Raw genomic sequence first — 20,547 nt, forward strand, 5'->3', positions numbered from 1 at the left:
AGGATGTCTTTTTCTATTTTTCACCTGAGCAACATTCTCTTTTTATGCTTTAAATTGAAATAAGGTACATAGTGAAATATGTAAAAGCAGTATCTGCCTGGCAGACCTGTCATAAATATGATGCAGGAACTTGAAAATACTGAATAAAAGTTTCATGAATGAGAAAAATTATGTACATGCATAAAACTAATTTATAATGTGCGAGATTCTAGCTGTTTAAGTGCAAGATTCCATGTAAGGACTAACAAAAAAAGTAAATAGACATTAACAACTTAGTACCTTAGTCATACAAATAAAATATGCTGTGCTATAAAAATAGTACTACAAGATTTACATTTTGAGGAGGAGAAAATATTGAAAGAAAATGGTAGAGTGATTTCTTTTGTGAAGGAAGACAGGAGCTCATAAAACAAAACAAAACAGAGTGTACAATGAAAATATTCCCTCTTTCAAAGGAACAGTCCAGATGATAATTTTGAATAGCTGTTCCATGATCATAATTCTCTAGCTCAACAAAATCAGTCCAATGTCCCAAAATAAAAAAAAAAAATTCATTTCAGCTACTTTTGTGATTTAATAGGAGCCATAGAGTTCCTTTTTCAAAATTTAATGCAGTAAAATTTTTATTTAATGTATTATTAGAAAGTAGCAGTCTTCTACCAGTTGCCAAGCAGAACATACCTATAAGGGTATGTAATAATGTGGTCTGACCCCTGATTACACGCATCTTTAAAAAAAAAAAAAATACCTTTTCAAAGATAGAGATATCCTAGGACAAAAGAAAATAGGTTTTTTTATTTACACAATGAAAGTATGTTTTCATTCTCTTCAGTTTTAGAGACTGTCACTGACAAACTGACAAAGTCTTCACAGTTATACGAAGATTTCTGTCAACTGTGTTTATAGAATTTTTTCCTTTATACAAGTGACAAGATGTTTCTGCTGCAGGTAATGATGACATTTTTAATATTATACAGCATACAGAAAAACATAACTAAAACAGGCACTTAACTGACATGGTAATTGAGATAGGCACAAACTTAAGACCTTTTCTGAATTAGAGCTATTACTCTGTCCATCACTGTCCACCACAGTATCAAAGTGACAGAAAAAACATAAATGATAAGAAAGATGACAAGGTGAAGTAGACTAGAGAACAAAAAAAGCCAGAAAGAAAAACTGCTACACAGTTCAAGGATGTGATTTAGAAACATTAAGGTGGCTTTAGAAAGAGATGTCATACTGCAAATGCAAAGGATCTAGAAGTGCACCGCATGCATAATTTTTAGGCATAGTGGCATTGCAACATTCACTTATRGAGGATATTTCATTTTCAAAAAACCTTCATTTCTAAAACAAAACAAAACCCACAAAAGACATCGACAGTTCTCATGCATTATCTCACACACAAAAACATTTCACATTTCTCAAGTTGAAATACTTCAGGACGAACAAAAGACAAACTGATTTGAATTTTTTTCTCCACTTCGTATTGTAAAATTTAGAAAACTGTATAATTCATTTAATATTTTGTAAGACTTAAGTAGAATACAACATATTAAGTAAAAGCTCCTCCTCCAACACTGTCCTCTTCTACAGTGCTCTTGCTGTAGAAGGTTGGATTCTTACTGCTACTCCTTAGCAGAAGAMAGTGTCCCCAAAAGGAAATTTGTCTTGTTGCTCATTGTAACAGCAACACTATGCTTTTTTTTTTTTTCTTTTTTTTAAAGATATAACTATTCCTTTGCACATGGAAGAAATAGCACATGGGTTTGTGAAAATAATCAGCTGACTGCCTGCCTCAGAAAATTCTATCCTTATTGGTATCTTATGACAGAGTTCCTCCTCTGCTCTTCTCCTCTTCTTAACAGAGGAACCAAATTAATGGTTTTAAGAAAATTTAAGACCTCAGAGTGCAAGGCACATCCTTCTGAGCAATTCTGTAGATCTCCTTAGGAGTCAGCGTTTGCTAGATATAGGAAAAAGCTTTCAAGAAATCCTTGAAGACTTACAGCAGATAATATCCAAGTGAGAAAGAGAGAAAAGACTGGCTGCAATACATGATATTTAATAATTTTGTTTCCAGGAGAACAAAATGGGTTATTGACTACAAAGTTAGTCAATCATAGTGAAACTGCAAAAGAAACAAACTAAGTGGGGAGGGAAATGCCACAAATACTGATTCAAATTCCAAAGATAACTTAGATTCAAGTCATATTCCTCATATCCGCCACTTAATTTGTTTAAATTCTTTAGTTTATTTAAAAGCTTACTGATGTTGAGATATTTACATATTCCTTGAATAAAAAAAATTCTTCATGCTTCATCTGATCAAGAAAGCTGGTACCACTATAAGATCCAATTAACTACGTAAATAAGAGTAACTATTGAATCATATAGGTAAAATTAACACTTCACAGACCGTTCACATAGGGAGAAAGTGTCTGCTAACATCTGGGAACTAGGAGGTGGGGGTAAGGAAAAAGTAAGCATTTGCTATGTTTTATAAACATTTGTGCTCTGAAGAAGCAACAATTAAAATAATTTTAGACATTAGGAGAGAAGTGTGAACACAAAGGACAGATCAAAGAAGGATTTAAGAGAGATGTTGAGACTGCAATAGTATCAGGTCTTTATGTGAGCACAGCCAGCCGATACAAGACATATCGAAGAATTGCACTCATATACTTAGGAAGTTTAAACAGAACATATGACCCATCTAATAAAAGCAGATTACATTTTAAATATTCAAACAGCTGGAAAACAAGCTAACAAATAAGTTCTTGTTTCCAGAAATATTTGGTAAGTAATTTCAATCGACAAATACGTTTTATAAAGTCCTAAATTTCCATCTCTCTAATTCATCAACAGAAAAATCAATACAAAACTTTCCCCCAGAAGATCCATCTCCAATAGTAAATACAGAATAATAAAGGTAGGAAATATTTTTGTATAAATAAAACAAATAACCTCACTGAAAACTACTAAAGAAAATTATGGAGACAAAATCGTAAGTCAAGTATTCTCCTCTTTGTCTGACTTGTACACAGTTTATCATCATATCTCAAAGAGATACTTTTGCATGTCACAAAGTAGAAATTGTCTTGTTATATTTCAGAAACATTGACTTTACCAGTTGAGATGTAACCTAACCAGAGTCTTGACATCCAGTGGAATATACTAAATAATATCTGCGCTTACATCTAATTAAGAAATACTGACATCTTCATCCCTTCCAMTACGCAAAGGTTATCATCAATTCACCTGAAAAGCATCACAGATCTCCTCAAAAWATGCAAATAGTAATGCACCCTTGCATTCCATTAAAGATGAAAGACTTGCCAGTGCGTCATAGCAAAAGCCCAAAAAGAATGAACTTTCTTCTTGTAGAATGCGTGAGGTTATAGGAGTTGAGCAAAAGGGGGAGAGCAAGGTTTCTGAAGAGAAAAATAGATCTTCAGATTGCAGTTACAGTTATTATTCTAAATCCTCTGAATAAAAAGCTCTTAACTAGCAGAAAGCAGGATAGATGAATGTCATTTTTACTACAGGTAATGACAGTAATTGACATAACATTTTTTAGAAGAACAGTAAAAAATCACCAATTTCCCATTTTCTCTTGGTCTTTGATTGCTAATAGATGACGTTTAGTTCAAGTAAACAAGAAAAGTGAGCACAGAAAACAAATGTAATTTTATAAATGAAAGAAATAACATTAAAAAGCAAAAGTCAAAGCTATTATATTTTTCCACAGAACACCAAAACCCCACACTGCATGCACATGTTAATCATTTATCTGTTCAAATAGCWCTTAGAGCAGTGATGTTATTGCTTCTACAGGTATATAACGTGGCAGATAACTCAAAGGAGAAAAGTTTGCTAAACAGCCCAAATTTGTTTTAGAGGAACAGAAGACAAAGTGTAGAGGGAAATCAAACTGTTTCACCTTCAAACCGGAGGCCATACCAGAGCATTAAAATATCATTAAAACACAGCAAAGCATTGCTGCGCCAGCATGTAACATCCACATGTTATGTAACACACACGTAACAAGGAAGTTCTGGACAAATTTCTTCAGAGAGATTGACAGAACCAAATTCATTTTGTATGAATTCTCAGTAGTTGCAAACTCATCTCTCACACTGCCAGATGAATAGAAACAAACAAATATACCAAATTACTACATCTGCTCCTTCTGTAGTCATACTAAACAACTCACATATCGTGATCCTTAGTACCTATCCTCTTTAGCTTCAAAAAGCACTGAATTATTAATGAACATTTGGGGAGAAAGCAAAGGAAAAATTTACATATTTAATGACATCTCACTGGGGAAGCATCATATAGTGGTCAATAAGGTACCCTCCAGGGAAAGATTTCCTTAATATCTTATTATCCTAAGAAGTTCATTATTACAGTAAAAGGCCACATCTACCCTCAAGCAATACCACATAAGCATCATTTTTGTCATTAGAGAAACATCTAGCCCAAAATATTTTTAAACCATTAGGAAGATTTTTCATTAGGTATACACTTCATAACGGATGAGAAGCTTTGGATCTTCCATCAAATAAAGGAATAACATACTTACTTTTCTATCTGGCCAATTATACTTTGCAAATATTGTATCATATGTGTCCACAGCTCCATCAGTAATCAGCATTATGGCTTGGCTGCAAATACTTCCTTGTCCTGTGTGATTGAACTGTGGAAGGAAACATTAATTTAAGTACAATACATTGCTGTTAGATGAAGACAGAGAGGATCCTATTAGATACGCACAGTTCTTGCAGAATCTCTACCACACAGARAAGTAGGAGAAAGTCTCAGCTTGAAAATATTTTATCATCATTACTATGTACCTACTGAGCTGTAATGTGGATTGTCTAACAGTAGAAGGATTCATTATATATCTAAATCCTATTAGCCAGAAAAATAAGAAGAAACATTTAAATATAGCAGTTCCTCAAATTAAAAGTATACGTAAAGGACATACGGRACCCATACTTTTCCCATTTTGGATAGATGGTAYGTATTGATGTAACTATACAGAGTTTGCTTTGTTTTAAAATACAATTTTAAAAGGACAGAAGAGGCAACAAACCACTGATCAACCTTTTTTCGTGAAGTACAGAAGGTACAGCCTTGATATAGAGACATGCGATTATTTCATGGAGGATTACAGTCTATTTATTATTTTTCATAAAATGCTTGTTTGGGAGAATCAAGTTAATATTTATATATTTTCAGACTCTTCTATTACTCAGAATGGATACACATAAGTAATCTAAGCTGAGGTATCAAAGCACAAGTATTTAGACAGCAATCAACATATCCATTGGAGTACAGGAAGAAAGTTTCATCACTGCACAGAAAGAGATGCGATTTTCTCATAGGCAAAGAGCAAGTCAGTTGGACTAAGCCATAAACTAAGCTTTGATTTTTTAATTCTGGAATTGGTGCATTAAATTTAAATCTGTCTTGCTCCATCTGCTCTTATTCCACAATAAGTTCTTGCTTGTAACACTTCATATATTCAGGAGACTTAACACAGATGAACCATCTTTTAGCAACAAAATAAAAAGTTGGCAAATTATCTGATTTTTAATTATTCTGTAGAAAACATTAAAATGAAATGTGAAAAGACAAATAACCAGTGATTTAAGCACAAATGTTTTTTTTTCCTCTATTTTCAGTTAATGTTTAGATAGGTTCTAATAGCTGAATAATCCACTTTTGTTCCCTTCCCATGAAATTTTATAATAGATTAGTAAGTCTAAGGTCAGACAAGTTTTCATCCTATCACCCTTCKCCTCATAATGAGGAAGCCCAAATGATAATTTTCTGATCATTTTGTTCACGTCATCAGCCTACCTGCATGAAACAGAGCCCAAAGAAACAGCGATCTCATTCGAGGAAAAAAGCATTTAAATTTAAAACTGAGTTACCTTTCAGGATCTCTGATTGCCTCTGGATGATTTTAGTTAAATTTGTTGGGAGTACTCTAGTTTCATTTGGCCCAGAAACTGCAACAACTTTAAGGTTTCTTCAATCTAGTTGCCTTCACTTACTCTTCACTACTCTTCTCATAATGCTGAAGACCTTTTTCTAGAAACAGTTCTTAATAGCTAATATCTCATCTTTACAGACACATCTGCAGTAAGAAACAGTGGATGGTGGGTTTCAGCAGTTTCTTTTTCATTTCTACATCTGTGTAATCTCATCCACAAATATCATTCAGCAAACGTCTGCATTCTCCGCAGCACTCCTCTAGATCAGCTTCCATTTGAGCTTCGGCTAACCTACACTGGCTACGGGATCACGTTACTTACAGGGAAACTAAAGCGCATTTGCTGCAAATTAGCTATTTTCTGGTCACTGCCTTTGCGAAAACTCTTACCTATAACTGCAAAATAGTCTACCCTTAAACAAAAATTCTTCAGTCATGTCAGTTTTTCCATTATTATTCAGACCCAGAATGATTAAGATGGGATTCCTTCATTAGTACAATTTTAGATCCTCAGAGATGAGGTTACTTTGTCAAGGGATGTGCTCTTCATATGGACAATGCATTTTGAAAGAGGCAAGGTATATTAAAAAAAAGGCAATTAGAGTTGGAATGCCTTCGTATATTTACTTTAAAACATTACTTTGTATGCATATGTTTTATTCTACATGGTTATCTGTTGTTTGAATATTTTGAAGAATGTGATTAAATTCAAATGCTTTGATGAGTAATATCTTCTYATATTTGTCTAGAACTTTATTTTTATTGAATAGCAAGAGTGATGAAAGTGTTTTCCATAATAATGACAATGACAAGGGCCTTATGATGAACTACAATTAACTCAGTGATTCATCAGTTAGCAGCAAAAATTTCAATGCAGCCTGACATTTAGAGCATTTGGTTGTGATTAACAGTCTTTGAAATGTCACAGAATTTTATTTAATTGGCTATGATTTTTTTAAAGGTAATCACTGCAAAGATCGCATTTATTGCCAAAAGAGATAATTGCAGTTGTCACATGATATGGTAGGTGCCTAACTACTGTACCAAGCACTCCTATATTCTTTCAGCAACTAATGAACACTGCATAAATCAATGGTTGGAAAGAAGTTGGAAATGGATTTAAAATGCACTTTTCAAAGGCATCAGTACCAACATCTTCAGGTCTTAACAATCTTGGCAAATACTGAAACTGAAATGCAGACAATTGCTACAAAATTAACTGGGTTTCATTACTGTGCTCCCTGAACCATTCTGAAAACCCAATCAGAATCTCAACAAACTATTTGTGAGAGAAAGCTTTYTTTCTTTCTTTCTTTCTTCAACTGTATGTGAAACAGCCTTAGCAAACTTGCAATTCACAAAAATAGATTTACAACACATAAAGGTCACATACTGTGTGCAAAGTAGACAACTTAGTAGTATTCTTTAAAAGAGAGACTCAGTGGCCTTTTCTCTGGTCTAGACCACTTAAAAGCAGTTTTCAATGATGTGCCTGTCAGTAACAGAAAAGTTTTTATGCTGCAAATTCCTAAAGTATACATGCAAAAATGCTTGAAGCTATTATATTTCCTTTTATAGTATAAATAGAAATGGTCACTATTCCAACTTGAGCAGATCTGAGCATATCCTTCACAGCCTTACAAATCAAAGCACCTCCTTTACCATAGGTATAATTCAGCACCTAGTATGTGAGCTGTCTTTATTCTCACAGCTATTAGATTATCTAATGAGATTTTTATACCACATCCATCATAACAACATCAGTTGCCTCATAGATTTACTTATTTATTTATTTTTAAGAAAAAGGTTCTCAGGTTTTCTTGATCATTGACTGCAATATTTTTTCAATTTACACAAATTTGGAGTGCTAGTCTAAGACATGTTTTATGCTGAGGCTGGTTGATATTTATTGTTGTGTGTCTGGTTTCTAAAACTATATTCTGTACCCACAATTAAACTTCCAACATCCTCTGTTCAAAACAGCTAGAGAAAAGCTTCATGCAGCTTTTCGCATTGCCATTTTTGGCATGCTCTGCATGAAGGAATTAGTTCCACACACTGCCTAGGTGAACATGTGGGCAGTGGGTGGAGGAAGATATTTGTCCTCATCTTTTCATCTTATGGAGTAGATTTTATRCCTGGAAAAAAGATCAATATTATGCTTCAAGGTGAATACAAAGGAATTGGAACCATCAGCAGTCCATGTAGATGCATGGTATAAAGACAGCCACGGTTTTCAGGTTAAATCTTTTGGAGCATATTTTGAGTTCTTATTTACAAGGTGAATCCTTCAATTGAAAGACAGTTTTCTACTTGTCTTAGATGAGATTCTCTCCCCCCTCCCCAGCAGACTAGTTTTCTTTTCAAAAAGTAATGATCATACTTATGGAAAGGCTTTAAAAGTTTTTAACAAATATTTGCTCAGTTGACAGAAGGGAAAAGGAGGAGAGTGAAAGGGACCAGGAAAAAAAAAAAGAAAAAAAAAAGAAGAAAGAAAGAAAGAAAGAAAGAAAAAAGAACAGGATTTTATCCCATTGTACTTGTGATTTTGGTAACATTTCTTTCCAAGACAACCCTGGTAAATGTGAGGGACAGCTAATAAAATTTCTAAAAATGTCAGCTGTCAGCTCTTTATTCTATTTTCTGTTAGTTCATTGATTATGATTAGTTTTGCTGTATTCTCAAAATTCAATTGAGCTTAGCTTGTATATATTCTTAAGAAGCATGATTTTTAAGAAATGGGATCTAATAAGTCTAGTGAAGTTAAAAGATACATGTCCTACAAAACATTAGACAAAAGAGAAATTAAACTTCTACACTTATGGCATGAAAAAAGCTCTAGTCAGAATATGCCTATATTACATCTTCATTAAAGTAAAAACAAAAAGCAAAAATGCTTTTTCAACATTCCTCATTAATGCATATGAATCAATTAAGTTTAGTTACAGTGAGTTTTACTGAATTTCATTAGAGAGACAAGTGTTAAGTCCCTGGAATATACCTTTACACTGACAGAGAGGTAGCTCAACATTAAGAGAGAGAAGTCATAGTCTCTAAAACTTTAAAATTGCTCTTTTCAGTGCCACAGGTTTGACTGGAGAGGGAGAGTGCATCGACGCCCATTTCTGGTGAACGAATCCCTGCCAGCTCCCCACGGCCTTGTTCAAACAGGACCACAAAGGAAACCGGTTCTGGATCTGAACCCTCAAGCGGAAGGATAGGGGTCTGAACCGTCATCCTACGCTTAAGCTACTGCCCTGTAACACGCACCTACAGGCCAAACTAACAGCAATTATTTGGAGCCTAAAGACACAAAGTTCACAGATTTCTTGGAAATGGACCATGATGGAAAGAGATGAGCCAGAAATATGTTCAGTTTGGCCCACAGAGAAGAAGTATCTGGAATCTGTTACAGACCAGGCAGTATAAACACTGTGTCTTTTTATATCTTTAAACTTGATTTAAAAATACTGATTTATGTTTTTAACTTTTCTGGTATGAAGTGTGATTTACGAGAAGGACACGTTGTTTCAAGAGAGAAACATGCAGTGTAATCAGAAATACTTGGAATTATCCAACATTAACATTAATTTGAAAAACATCCTTTGTCCTTCCAACCAGCAGCTCAACTGTCACCGCAATAACCGTATCAGAAGAGATTCATCTCTACTTGTAGACACTAACTGGAACCCCCGTGATAAGCAGCAGGAGGAGGAGTTAGAACAGTCTCAAAACACACAGAACTATACTTTCATCATAAAAAAAACAAAAACAAAAAAAACCCCAGAAATTTAATAGAAGAAACATGGTTGATCACCTAGAAAATATAGCACATATATTTCAACCCAATAATTTGGGCATCAAGTTGCCATCTCATGCTGGAACCGTATGGCAATCACCCCTTTTTTGTTGTTTTGGAAAAGCCTTTAAATAATTTTGATTCAAAGCAGTTTTCGTCTTATTTTAAGCTGCTAATGTTAGATTTAAAAGAAAGCTCTCAAAAATGTTTTAATAGGCTGATGGTGCTTACTGGTAGGAGTTGCTCCTGTTGGAAGGTGTTCAGCTGCTTTTATTGACTCATATATGCAGTTAAATGGTTACCCAAACAAGTTATAAAGAATAAGGGTTCTTTTCAAAAAGCGTGAACCTCAGGCCAGATAGAGCGTTCCAAAAGAACCCACAGAAACATTTTCCTTAGAAAATGTTAGCTGGAGACTACACGCAGCACCACCTTGAAATAAGAGGCAGTTAATACTCCAGCTTTTGGAATGGCAATGTTCTGAGAAAAGAGGTCGAGTTTTCCTTAGGTCTCATTGATCACCAATAACTAGTATTTCATCTCCAAGCTCTTGGTAATTTAACGTAAATGAACGAAGTATTCATCTTGAACTAGTTTCCTGTCACCCTTGAGACTGGAGAAAGCTGAAATACCTCACATTTTCTCCCTCCTTAAAATCTGCTCCAGCCTTTGACATCTTTGGTGTTTCAGCCTTTCACAACAGCATTTGCTGCATGCGCCTCACTTAAGCTTTGCGACACAGCAGTTTGCAATTCTCCAAGTGTTTGTTAGTGTAGAGATCCTGGAGAAAGCTGTTCGTAATTCATTACAGAAAAAGGTAAAACAACTTTGCCCTAAAGAAACCCTAAATCTAAACTCATCTTAACAAAAGTTGTAAACAGAGGCTTTACTCATTAAACATTATGTAGAGTTTTCATTCGTGATATCAGGGGAAATATTTAATAGTGCCATTTTATTTTCATCAGTTTTCTTCCTCATACTATTTTTCATTATCACTACTCTTGATTTTTCTCCTTTTTTTTCCTTACATTTCCAAAACTGTTTTAAAAAAAATCTTTCCAAAATACACCACGTAATTTTTTCATGATAACCATTAAGACCGATGTACACCTTGTAGGGAAAAACATTTCAGGCAAAGACAACAGGCCTGATTCTAATTAAAATATTCTTGGAAGGGCAACATCCTAGAACACTACGAATGTCACATTAATTATAAGTGGAGTTTGGGAGGGAAATTAGATGTCCTGCACCGGATTATCTGTATTTTCATGATGTTCAGATTGCAGTCACTGCCTGCCTATTCATACACATTATTCACAGGAATATTATAAGAAATCAGAAGTTGGCCTCACGTTTTGGCAGATAAATAGTAAAAATGATATTAATACCTCTGAGCTGAGAAAAACGATCCCAAATGTTTTGTGTTTAGGTAGAAATTCTGTATTTCTCTCACTGTCTTAGAGTTTTTGAAAAATAAAGTGCAAAACTGTTTAAATAACTCCTTTTACATAAGGTGTAAGAAATAGCAATCATCAGGCCAAAAGTCAAAGCAATCAGCGCTCATTTAGTGATTGTAATAATTGTGTGTATTTTTAAAATGCTTATGAAATGGAGCAGCTCGTCTAATTCCAAAAATATTAGCCCTTCCCAAGAAAAAGAGATCACCTAATATGAGGAAATTTGCATTTTACCCTGATATTATTTAATGCTTCCACCAGCTATTTAAATAAAATTGATTTAATACACATGTGCATGTACATTTATACCATGCATATACCCTCTCTCACTCACACACACGCATATATACCTACAAACATAAAGTGCCGGTAAATATAAAATGTAAATTTGCTTGCATCTTGCATCACATATAGGTGATTTACAACATTTGTTCTATAAGGCAATACTTTATCATCATCCCATTTTTGAATCAATTTTGATTTATTATCTTGCAATTGTTAGCAATTGCTAAATAGCAGGAAAGGTGTCAGCAGTGCAAATCTAAAAAGCATCAACTTACTTCATTGAGCATGTTGAAAGCTTCATTTAAAGCAATGTCCAGCATTCCAATTCCTTTTGCAAAAAGCTTGTCAAGGTGTTCCCTGAAATGCTGAAACATGAACAAGAAAGTTTGTCAATAAACTGCAACAGCATACATATTGGTATCAATGATTAAGGAAAAGGAAACTCAAAAAAAAAAGGGGGGGCATTTCTATGCGGTATGGGCAAAATAGGCACATTAAATTGTAATTTTTGAGAGAAATTGTAAGCTATGAGGTACTAACACATTTTCAAAACAATAGTACTTCACTGGATACTTCTTTCTGCAAATAATACATTCAGATAAGTAAGTTAAGTCTCTCACATTTATAAGAAAAATCAATATATACAATATATATATAATATAATGAACCACACTGCTATAAAAGGACACCATATGTAGTATCAACAAGCAAACAAATCATTCTCCTAATTTTCTATGACGGATTTCTTTTTTTTTAATTTTGTAAAATAAAAAGATATTACAGCAGTGTATTGGAAAGCAGAATACTTCCTATTTCATTATTAGATTTGAGTAAGTTGAAATGGAGAAGTTTGCATATCTCTATGCAATTTTGAAGCATACACCTCTGCCACAGAAAAAGAGCTATTTTAAAAAAGAAAAAAAATAGTTTGCAGTGACCTAGTAAACATGGTTCATCGCAGCTCAATACTTCGAGCAGCCAAAAAGGAAAATCTTGCTTGTCTAAATTAGTAGGATTGTATAAATTCTCATAGGCTAAATCAAAAAATGTTTTTTTCCCCTACTAAAATATGTTTAAATTTAGTAAAGACTAGTTAGTATCTGAATAGTACTAATAATTATTTTAAATATAACAAATATAATAGTTCATTTGAAATAAGAAAAAGACGGCATAAATGGTGGAAAATGGCAAGGGAAACTGCTTTTGAGGGAGTTAATTTAGGCTTCGCTATTGGATGAAAACGTTAGCTCAATAAATAGGTATAGAGATGGTCTGATCTTTATAGAAATGCTTGCATACTCATACGAAGAGCATGATACATTATACATTTTTCTTAAACATTATTACATTCAACAAAATTAAATCTAATTATTTTTGTATTGGAATTAAAATATTGCTGAATCTTAAATTGTCCTCTTTGTATTTTTACAAGTTTTTTTTTTTTTTACATAGTTTTAAAAATGAGAATGAAAATAAAATACCCAAATATTCAGTAAGAGCATTGATGATTTCCTTTGTTATTTTGTATCCCATTTCTCATTTTAAAAGGTCTCTGAAATTTAGGTCTAAGTTGATCATAAACTACATGGCCATATTCTTCATTTAATGTGTGCTGGAAAGTGAGTGGGAACACAAAGAAGGCAGTTTCCCAGCCGGGGGCTACTTTACCTGCCAGCAGCACAAGGTAGCGTGGTTTCCAGTGCCATTTGAAAACACAACAACAGTCAGACTTGAACTCAGACTGACTTCAATACATATGGCCATTAGTGCATACACAAAAGATTAATCAATGCACAGAACTGTTACAGTCACTAAAGCAAGTCAGAAACTCAGAAAACACACCCATTTTCTGGAAAACATTTTAAAGTTCATATGAATTTAAAATTTTTCATTTGAATTCTTTATAAAATTTCCCAATCATCTTAACAAAAACATTTTCACATATAATTGATATTTTTAAACCTGAAAGTGTTGTTAACGGTTAGATAGGATATCGAAAATCAGCAGTGTACTACTATTCATTTCACTGGTGTCGAAAACAATTTAAAAACCTCGAAGAATTCAGCCTGCTGAAGGAGCCCTGTGCTCCCAGCCCTTCTCTCGCAGACACGCGGGACTGAGGTGTCTCCTGTCACAGATGCTTCTACACTATAACCAAAACAGAGTTCTCTGAAAATTAATAAAGCTGAACTTTATGGTGGAAAGAAGGCTCTAATCTTACTTTTTCATAAATCAGATATGTTAGATATTATTACAGTTTACGTTTCTCTTTGAAACACGTTACTATTCAATAATTAAACTAGAATTATTTTGCTATAAAATGAGAGTTTATACAAGCTCTGAACATTTCATAGATACTGTGAAAAGTTTATGACAACACATATACATTATCACATATGAACATATGGCATAAACAGATTACTAAAAAATAATTGTAAACTGCATAATCTCTAGTGTATAATTCATTTTATGTGATCTGTCAAAAAAACCAAATATTTTCTTTCTCCTACATATATATGTTCTGAAAAATACATTGTTGATATATGTACAAATATAATAGTGAAGTCTGTTTGATATACAGAACAGTAAAAATGTTAAAACTCAATTTCATGCACTACGAATTTTAACAAATCAGTGTTTTCTGCCTTCAGGCTTCAGAGTGAACAGATGCTACCAGGTGATTCTGTAAAAGGACTGAATTACTGAAATGTATTTGTGCTTTTTACTAAGACTCCATTCCCTCTTTGAAGGATTTTCAATCTTACCTTTGTTGTTTGAGTATTTCAACACAATATTTGTACATCCATTAGAAAAATCACACACCAACATGTAAATTAACATGTCTTTCATGTTCAGTTTTGCTTTTTATCATAGCAGGTACCCTGACGGCATGGCATTAACTGGACCCATGCCAAAAGATGTCCTGGTTCATTTTACAGGCAGCACAAAGAGCAGCTTCCTCAGATAGTTCATGCTACATCTAGCTGAGGTCATTAAACCATCAAAATGTGCTATTGCCTCTACTGCCTTCTAGAGAGACTGTTCTTTATTCAATAACAAAGAGTAATACTTTATTCTGACCTCAAAGCGTGTACTATTGACGCAGGTACYATCTGCCATGCTGGACCATAACAACTGTTATTTTAAGACAGACTTATGGGAAAATCCTAAATCCTCAGACTCCTCAGTTTTTCCTATTTTACGTACCCGGTCAGTACTGCAAAATACACTTGTGGTCATGTTTTAGCATCCCTTTTGCTATTAGAGAAGCTAAAAGCAACGTCTCCTTTGTATATATGGGAATACCAATGTTTCAGCCTAGTAAACCTCTCTCAAAATTTCTCTACAACTTTTTCACGGTAATCTGCAACTTCCACTCCATAATTTGGTGCCTTCAAAACACACTGCAAGCTGGATCAGTATATTTCAGCCCTGCCAGTACCCAGTAAGTGTCAGATCACTCACTCGTCAATTTAAAAAAAATGTTCTTAATGGGTAAAAAGGCCGTTAGCACGTTTAAATTTARTCTTTATATCTTAACTAGCTCTTATGGTAATAAACTGTACAAGAAACAATACTGGTCCATCTAGCTCTCTCTACTGTCACATTGGCAGCCTTGTAAATTAACATCTGAATTACCTGGGGTTTGAACTGGATATCTGTTCAACTGCATGCACAAACATTTGCATGCAACTGTATGCCCAATTTCCAAGTGCAATTACCAGAATGTGCAATACCTAATTGTGGACTCAAATATCTAATTGACATGCATAGGCTTGGTAATTCTGAATGCAAATTAGGCACACAATTATGACAATCAGACTCTGATGTCTGATTACAAAATTATAGGTCCAGAGCACAACAGGGGAAGTTGTGTCTTATTACAGCAAAGAAACACGGATGCATTCAGCTGTGGAGGTATCCCTGATCCATTTAGAAGTGGCTGAAAAACAAAAGATGAAGACAGCAAGGCCACAAACCCAATCAACTCATGCATGTCAGTCCAGGACAAGGTCCTCAAACACCTCTTAAAGGGTCCAAATCAGAACATCAGTGACGTACGTGTTTGGTCTTGGACCTTTCCATGCTGCTGTTTTTGTTTAATAAATTTTTCCACTGAAAAAAATAAAAAGTCCCAGTGATTCTAAGATCTGATAATGATCCATATATATAATCCTAAAGGCTTTTTTTCTTTTTAAGCTTTGTAAAGCTTACTTTCTAAGGCAAGAACAAATATATTTGCAGGACCTAAAATCAGGAAAGGCACTCCTGTCCTAGGTATATTCCTGGTTGCAGAACAACCAAGTACTTTGAACACCCTGGGGTACAGAGACATTGTTTTGCTAAAGAAGAGAACAGTTTTGGGGGGCTCTCAGAAGCCTCCTTTAGTGCCAGGCAGTCCAGTTGTGTCTTGGACTATGTTAGGACTTAATTGAGGATGCACCCAGAAAGGTTTTCAATTGTCTTGATATTCTATGCTTTATGGGATAGTAATACAGAATATTAAAACCCATCTCTGTTGCATATGGCTTCGGCATAACTGAACAAGAGGATAAAGGTGTAACTACTTCTCATGATGGAACTTGGAGTTGCTCTTACAACAAGATTATTGAGAATGTTTTTTGGTATGCCCAGATGCATTCACCTTTTTTAGCCTCAAAGCTTAATCAACAGTTGTATGGATTTTGGACCATGCTTGGCTGGATGATTACATTAAATTTTCAGACTTTAGAGATTAGGTTAAAATTGTTTGGCAAAATATGATAGCAAGTCATATTTCTGTTGCTTCATTTTTCAATTTCCTACTTCTGATTTAYTAGGTTTTAATAGCTAATAACGTAAAATAATTCAGGTAATTTATTTCAACAAATCTATGCTTGGGATATGACACACATGATTTTGCAAAGATTCAGACTGCTTTCTCAAATTATTCATGATTCAGRACATTTGAGTTACATCACACAAAACACATTAAATAGAAGAATTAGGGAGGTGGAGGAGGCTAACTGAATACAGGTGAGAATCTGATGGCCCTTTCCTAATTTCAGGTCTTGCAGACAATTTAAAAGGTCTTACATCTGAAACAAAGGCCAAAGGGCTTTCACATAGCTGACCTTATTTCTGCACTGAAATAGATACCATAACCCGCTTACTACAGTTTCTATGGAAAAGAAGGACCAGAAACATTCAGATGTGCAGAATGTTACCATGTAGCAGCTATAATCTTTAATTGGCCAAATTCATTTTGCATGCTGGGTCACCACTGTGATTTTTTCTTTCTTGGCTGAAGCTCCCAGCTTTGCAGCCAGAATGACAAACTAATTAATCTAGCACATAGGAAAACTGAGGGATGATTTACTGATTTGGAAGAAAATTTTAAGAAATTTTGTGGTACTTCTTTGTATCAGTCTCCATCTTACAGACTGGGCTGTTCTAGCAGCTTCAGAAGGCTTCCTCTTCAATATTATACAAACTGACTGGTATCCAAAGTGTCAGTAAGACGACAGATTTCTAGAAGAGGGAAGTAAACAGAATCTAGTCACACTCCAAACAAAACAAAAAGAATTCTGTGTCCGCACTACAGTCAGGGTAATTTTTGTTGTCTGTTACGATAATACGATGATACTTGTCAACCTTGAAGGTTTTACCCTTTTCAAGAGGAGTCGAGAGGTAAAGAGAAAGTTCTGTCTCTTTACCTTTTCCAGGTAAAGTCCTGCCATCTTCATTTGACAGCTTGGCAAACACACCCAAAAGCAATTAGTGATATACTAAAGTAGAGAACTGAGTTTCAGAAGAGAGAGCAGACAAGTTGTCAGCTAACATAATTCCTGATACCTGGCTTTCCTGTTTTGGTCCTTTTTGCACAGTAGACTTTCGGAGAGTTTCACTGATAGGTTTTCCCATAGCATCACAACAAAAGCTAACCACAAAAACATGCTAAAATTTTAATTGCCACATGGCCCACAAAACTTCACAAGCTGTTTCAATGCCTCCTAACACGAGGACACAACCAGAAGCCTCACAGGTATATGTCCCCAAATATTGTTATGGCTAACAACAGCAGATCCTTGGTTCTGGAAGACCTGAAAACCTTGACATCATATTTCTATGCCAATGACAAGATTGAAGCACACCAGTGGTGGGTTTACAGTTGTAAACATCTGACCCAAGGAAGTCCCCATCTCTTATCTTCCTATTTACCTAGCTAAAACACCTTCTTTGCCCCCATCTCCCACCTCACCCCAATTTTAGGATTTCTGAATTCATTGATTGAGTTATGCTTAACTTCCCATTTGTACAGTCTCTAGCACTTTCATTATAAACAACGATGTTGCGAGTTACCTGTTGGTATAACAACAGTAGCACACAGCAGCCCCRGTCTCCTTTACATTTTATTTATTCTAGTTTAATTGAGATTACCAAAAATAATACCATCACCATAATACCATTTACCATAAATAGGAATACCCAAACTAGATGAGCTTACAGGACCACAGATTTAACTCTAAACATACACGAATAAAGCATTTTCCWCTGATTCTGGAGGGAAGTAACAGGTCACAGTTGATATATGCAACAGCTCGGTACAAGCATATCAGTGAAATATGATATTCACTATCAATTGCTTGACGAGGTGAGCTCCCAACAGAAAAACATATTGTTAGTGGGGTCTAATAGACKTCTCAGTCAGCTTTAGCGCAACTGTCTCCTACCAACAGTACTAGTTCCCATGCTCAACCATGTGTGCTGTAACTCCTAATGTTCCTGAGACATACTTGGCAAAGATTTATCAGATCTGTGAGGACAAACTACATCAGGATATGAACCAATAAAAAGACAATCAGGAGGTGTACGTGTGAGGTGGGAGAGTGGTGTTTACTGATATGTCACAGAGAAGTTTACCCACATGTACTAACAGCTGATAAATCTGCAATCACATCTGTAAAATGCATTTAAGCATCTTCCTATTAAACATTCATTGCCAGGGCAATTACAGGTTAGCTTGCTGGTGATGATTATCATTGTATCCAACCACTTGTGTTCCCTAGCACGCTGTGCTGGGGAACTACAGTTTATCCAGAAAAGCAGAYACAGAATATGGAAAGCCAGAAGCCGGTAAGCTGAACAAAGAGCTCGAGATTCAATACATTCAGATGAAAAACAAACTCTGGCTAACCAGTTAGTTGCCTGCGGCTGCAAGAGAAAACTTAAGACCATATTTTAGTGGTCTTGAGACTAGCAGGGAAGTTTTGAGCATCTATAAGGGCTAGCCAAAAAAAAAAAAAATCCATAGAAATTGTGTGTTTTTTCCTTTTTTTTTTTTTTTTTTTTTTTTTTTTTTTTTTTTTTTTTACAGTGAAGCAATGTAAATGGGGGGTTTGACAGAGAAAGATAAATATATACTTAAATAATTTGCTTAAACATGATTCAGTATGCAAAATTTATATTTATCAACCGCCTTTTGGCAATTCTAGTCAGCTTCATTGTTGAATCAGTCTTCTGCTTATTTAATTTCTGGTAATTACATACAAAAATAAAAGCTCATTGGAAGTTATTATATACTACTTCTTGTCTATTTTTGTCATTCTAATTTACACAAGGGTAAGTTCTCTATTTAGAGTTATTGTGCCTATCTGTGCATCTATAAGATGATATATTTCATCTGGAAACATTTACAGAGTAATGTCCTCAATTCATATATAATACATTGAAAAAACATATAAAAAAGGAATGTATATTGTAATATTGTTACTTTAAATCTGGAGTTACAYTAAATCAGATTGTCATCTGATTCCTTTGGGGTAGGTAAATTGTAACATGGAGTTTCTCAAAGATGAAAACCTCTTGGCCCGAGATAACTAGTATTAAAATAGGCAGTTCCACATGTTTGTAATTTGTGGAGAAAGTGCAGACGGTGACAGAATAGTGTCTGAAGTATTTCCCACTCTTTTTTAAATTTGTGTATAGCAAATTGATACACTTCAAGGCAGCAGCTGTTTAATGCTAATGCCAAATTATGAATTAGTCTGGTACAATTCAAATATACATTTCATATTTTACATTACTAAACCACATTTAGGATCACAGATTCATTTCAACCTCATTTATGCTACTCAATGTAATTAGAGATTTAATCTTTGTGATAAACTAAACATGAAGCAAGTTTTGTAAATTATAGATAGTTTACAAGATCCTGGGAATATTTCTCCACAAATCCACAGTGAGCCTCAGAAGGCAGGTGTGTGCAAACATAAAAATTTTTATGACAAATGCTAGATCACAAAAAATTTTAGAAAGGATTGGATGCTTGTTGATGCCTGCTGTATCACCTACAAGTTATAATTTTTCTAACAAAAATTACTGTATTCTTATACCGTAAAAAAAATGAAAGCAGAAATACGATCCTTTGAAGAAGCTTAGGACTGAGATACCTGGCTTTCATCCTAGTAAAATATATGGTGCATATATTAACACTATTCACATCACTATCATAACTGAAGTTACACGTTTACCTTTTCTACATATTATAAAATCTGATTTGATTTGACCAGGTTTCTAAAAAAAAAGTATGCTTTTAGAAGTTATATCTGACAGAAATTCAAGGTTCAGTTAGATCCACACTTCTTGAAAAACAATAATAACCTGAGCTTTTGCACAGTCAACTCTGCAAAAGAAAAAAAAAAGCTTGATCAAAATGAGTGGATATTCCTAAACATTTTAAACCATTATCTCCTCCTTGGAGTTTGTTGCTACATTAAAAAATAATGTTGTTAGGTGAAGATTAACAAATCAATGCTGCATTACTTTGCTGTTCTTGAAGCTGTCAGGGAGTAGGTTAGATGCCTGGAAAAATCAGTTGTTTCAATGTATCCTTAACTCTATCTTTAAGGAAAATAYGTTACCTGGCAAACATGTTGCAGATTCAGGACTGAAAATCTGCATTTCCTCCAACCATCACTCCATTTCCACAATAAAAATGCATGAATATATTGAAT

The 20,547-nt window shown here is 34.5% G+C and overlaps 1 protein-coding gene across 1 annotated transcript in view; it reads right to left on the reverse strand.

The window, feature by feature from the left end:
* The window catches only part of CACNA2D3 (calcium voltage-gated channel auxiliary subunit alpha2delta 3), a 452,513-nt gene that overhangs the window by 225,732 nt on the left and 206,234 nt on the right, over positions 1–20,547 (reverse strand). The window contains exons 10-11 of the mRNA XM_085302579.1: positions 11,827–11,916; positions 4,592–4,705 (exon numbers count right to left, since the gene is read on the reverse strand). Of these exons, the coding sequence (XP_085158705.1) occupies positions 4,592–4,705; positions 11,827–11,916 (204 nt within the window). The remainder of the gene's footprint in view (positions 1–4,591; positions 4,706–11,826; positions 11,917–20,547) is intronic.

Source organism: Rhea americana, unplaced genomic scaffold, assembly GCF_003343005.1.
Source record: "Rhea americana isolate MKP2758 unplaced genomic scaffold, rheAme1 scaffold_19, whole genome shotgun sequence".
In the NCBI taxonomy this organism is placed as follows: Eukaryota; Metazoa; Chordata; class Aves; order Rheiformes; family Rheidae; genus Rhea; species Rhea americana.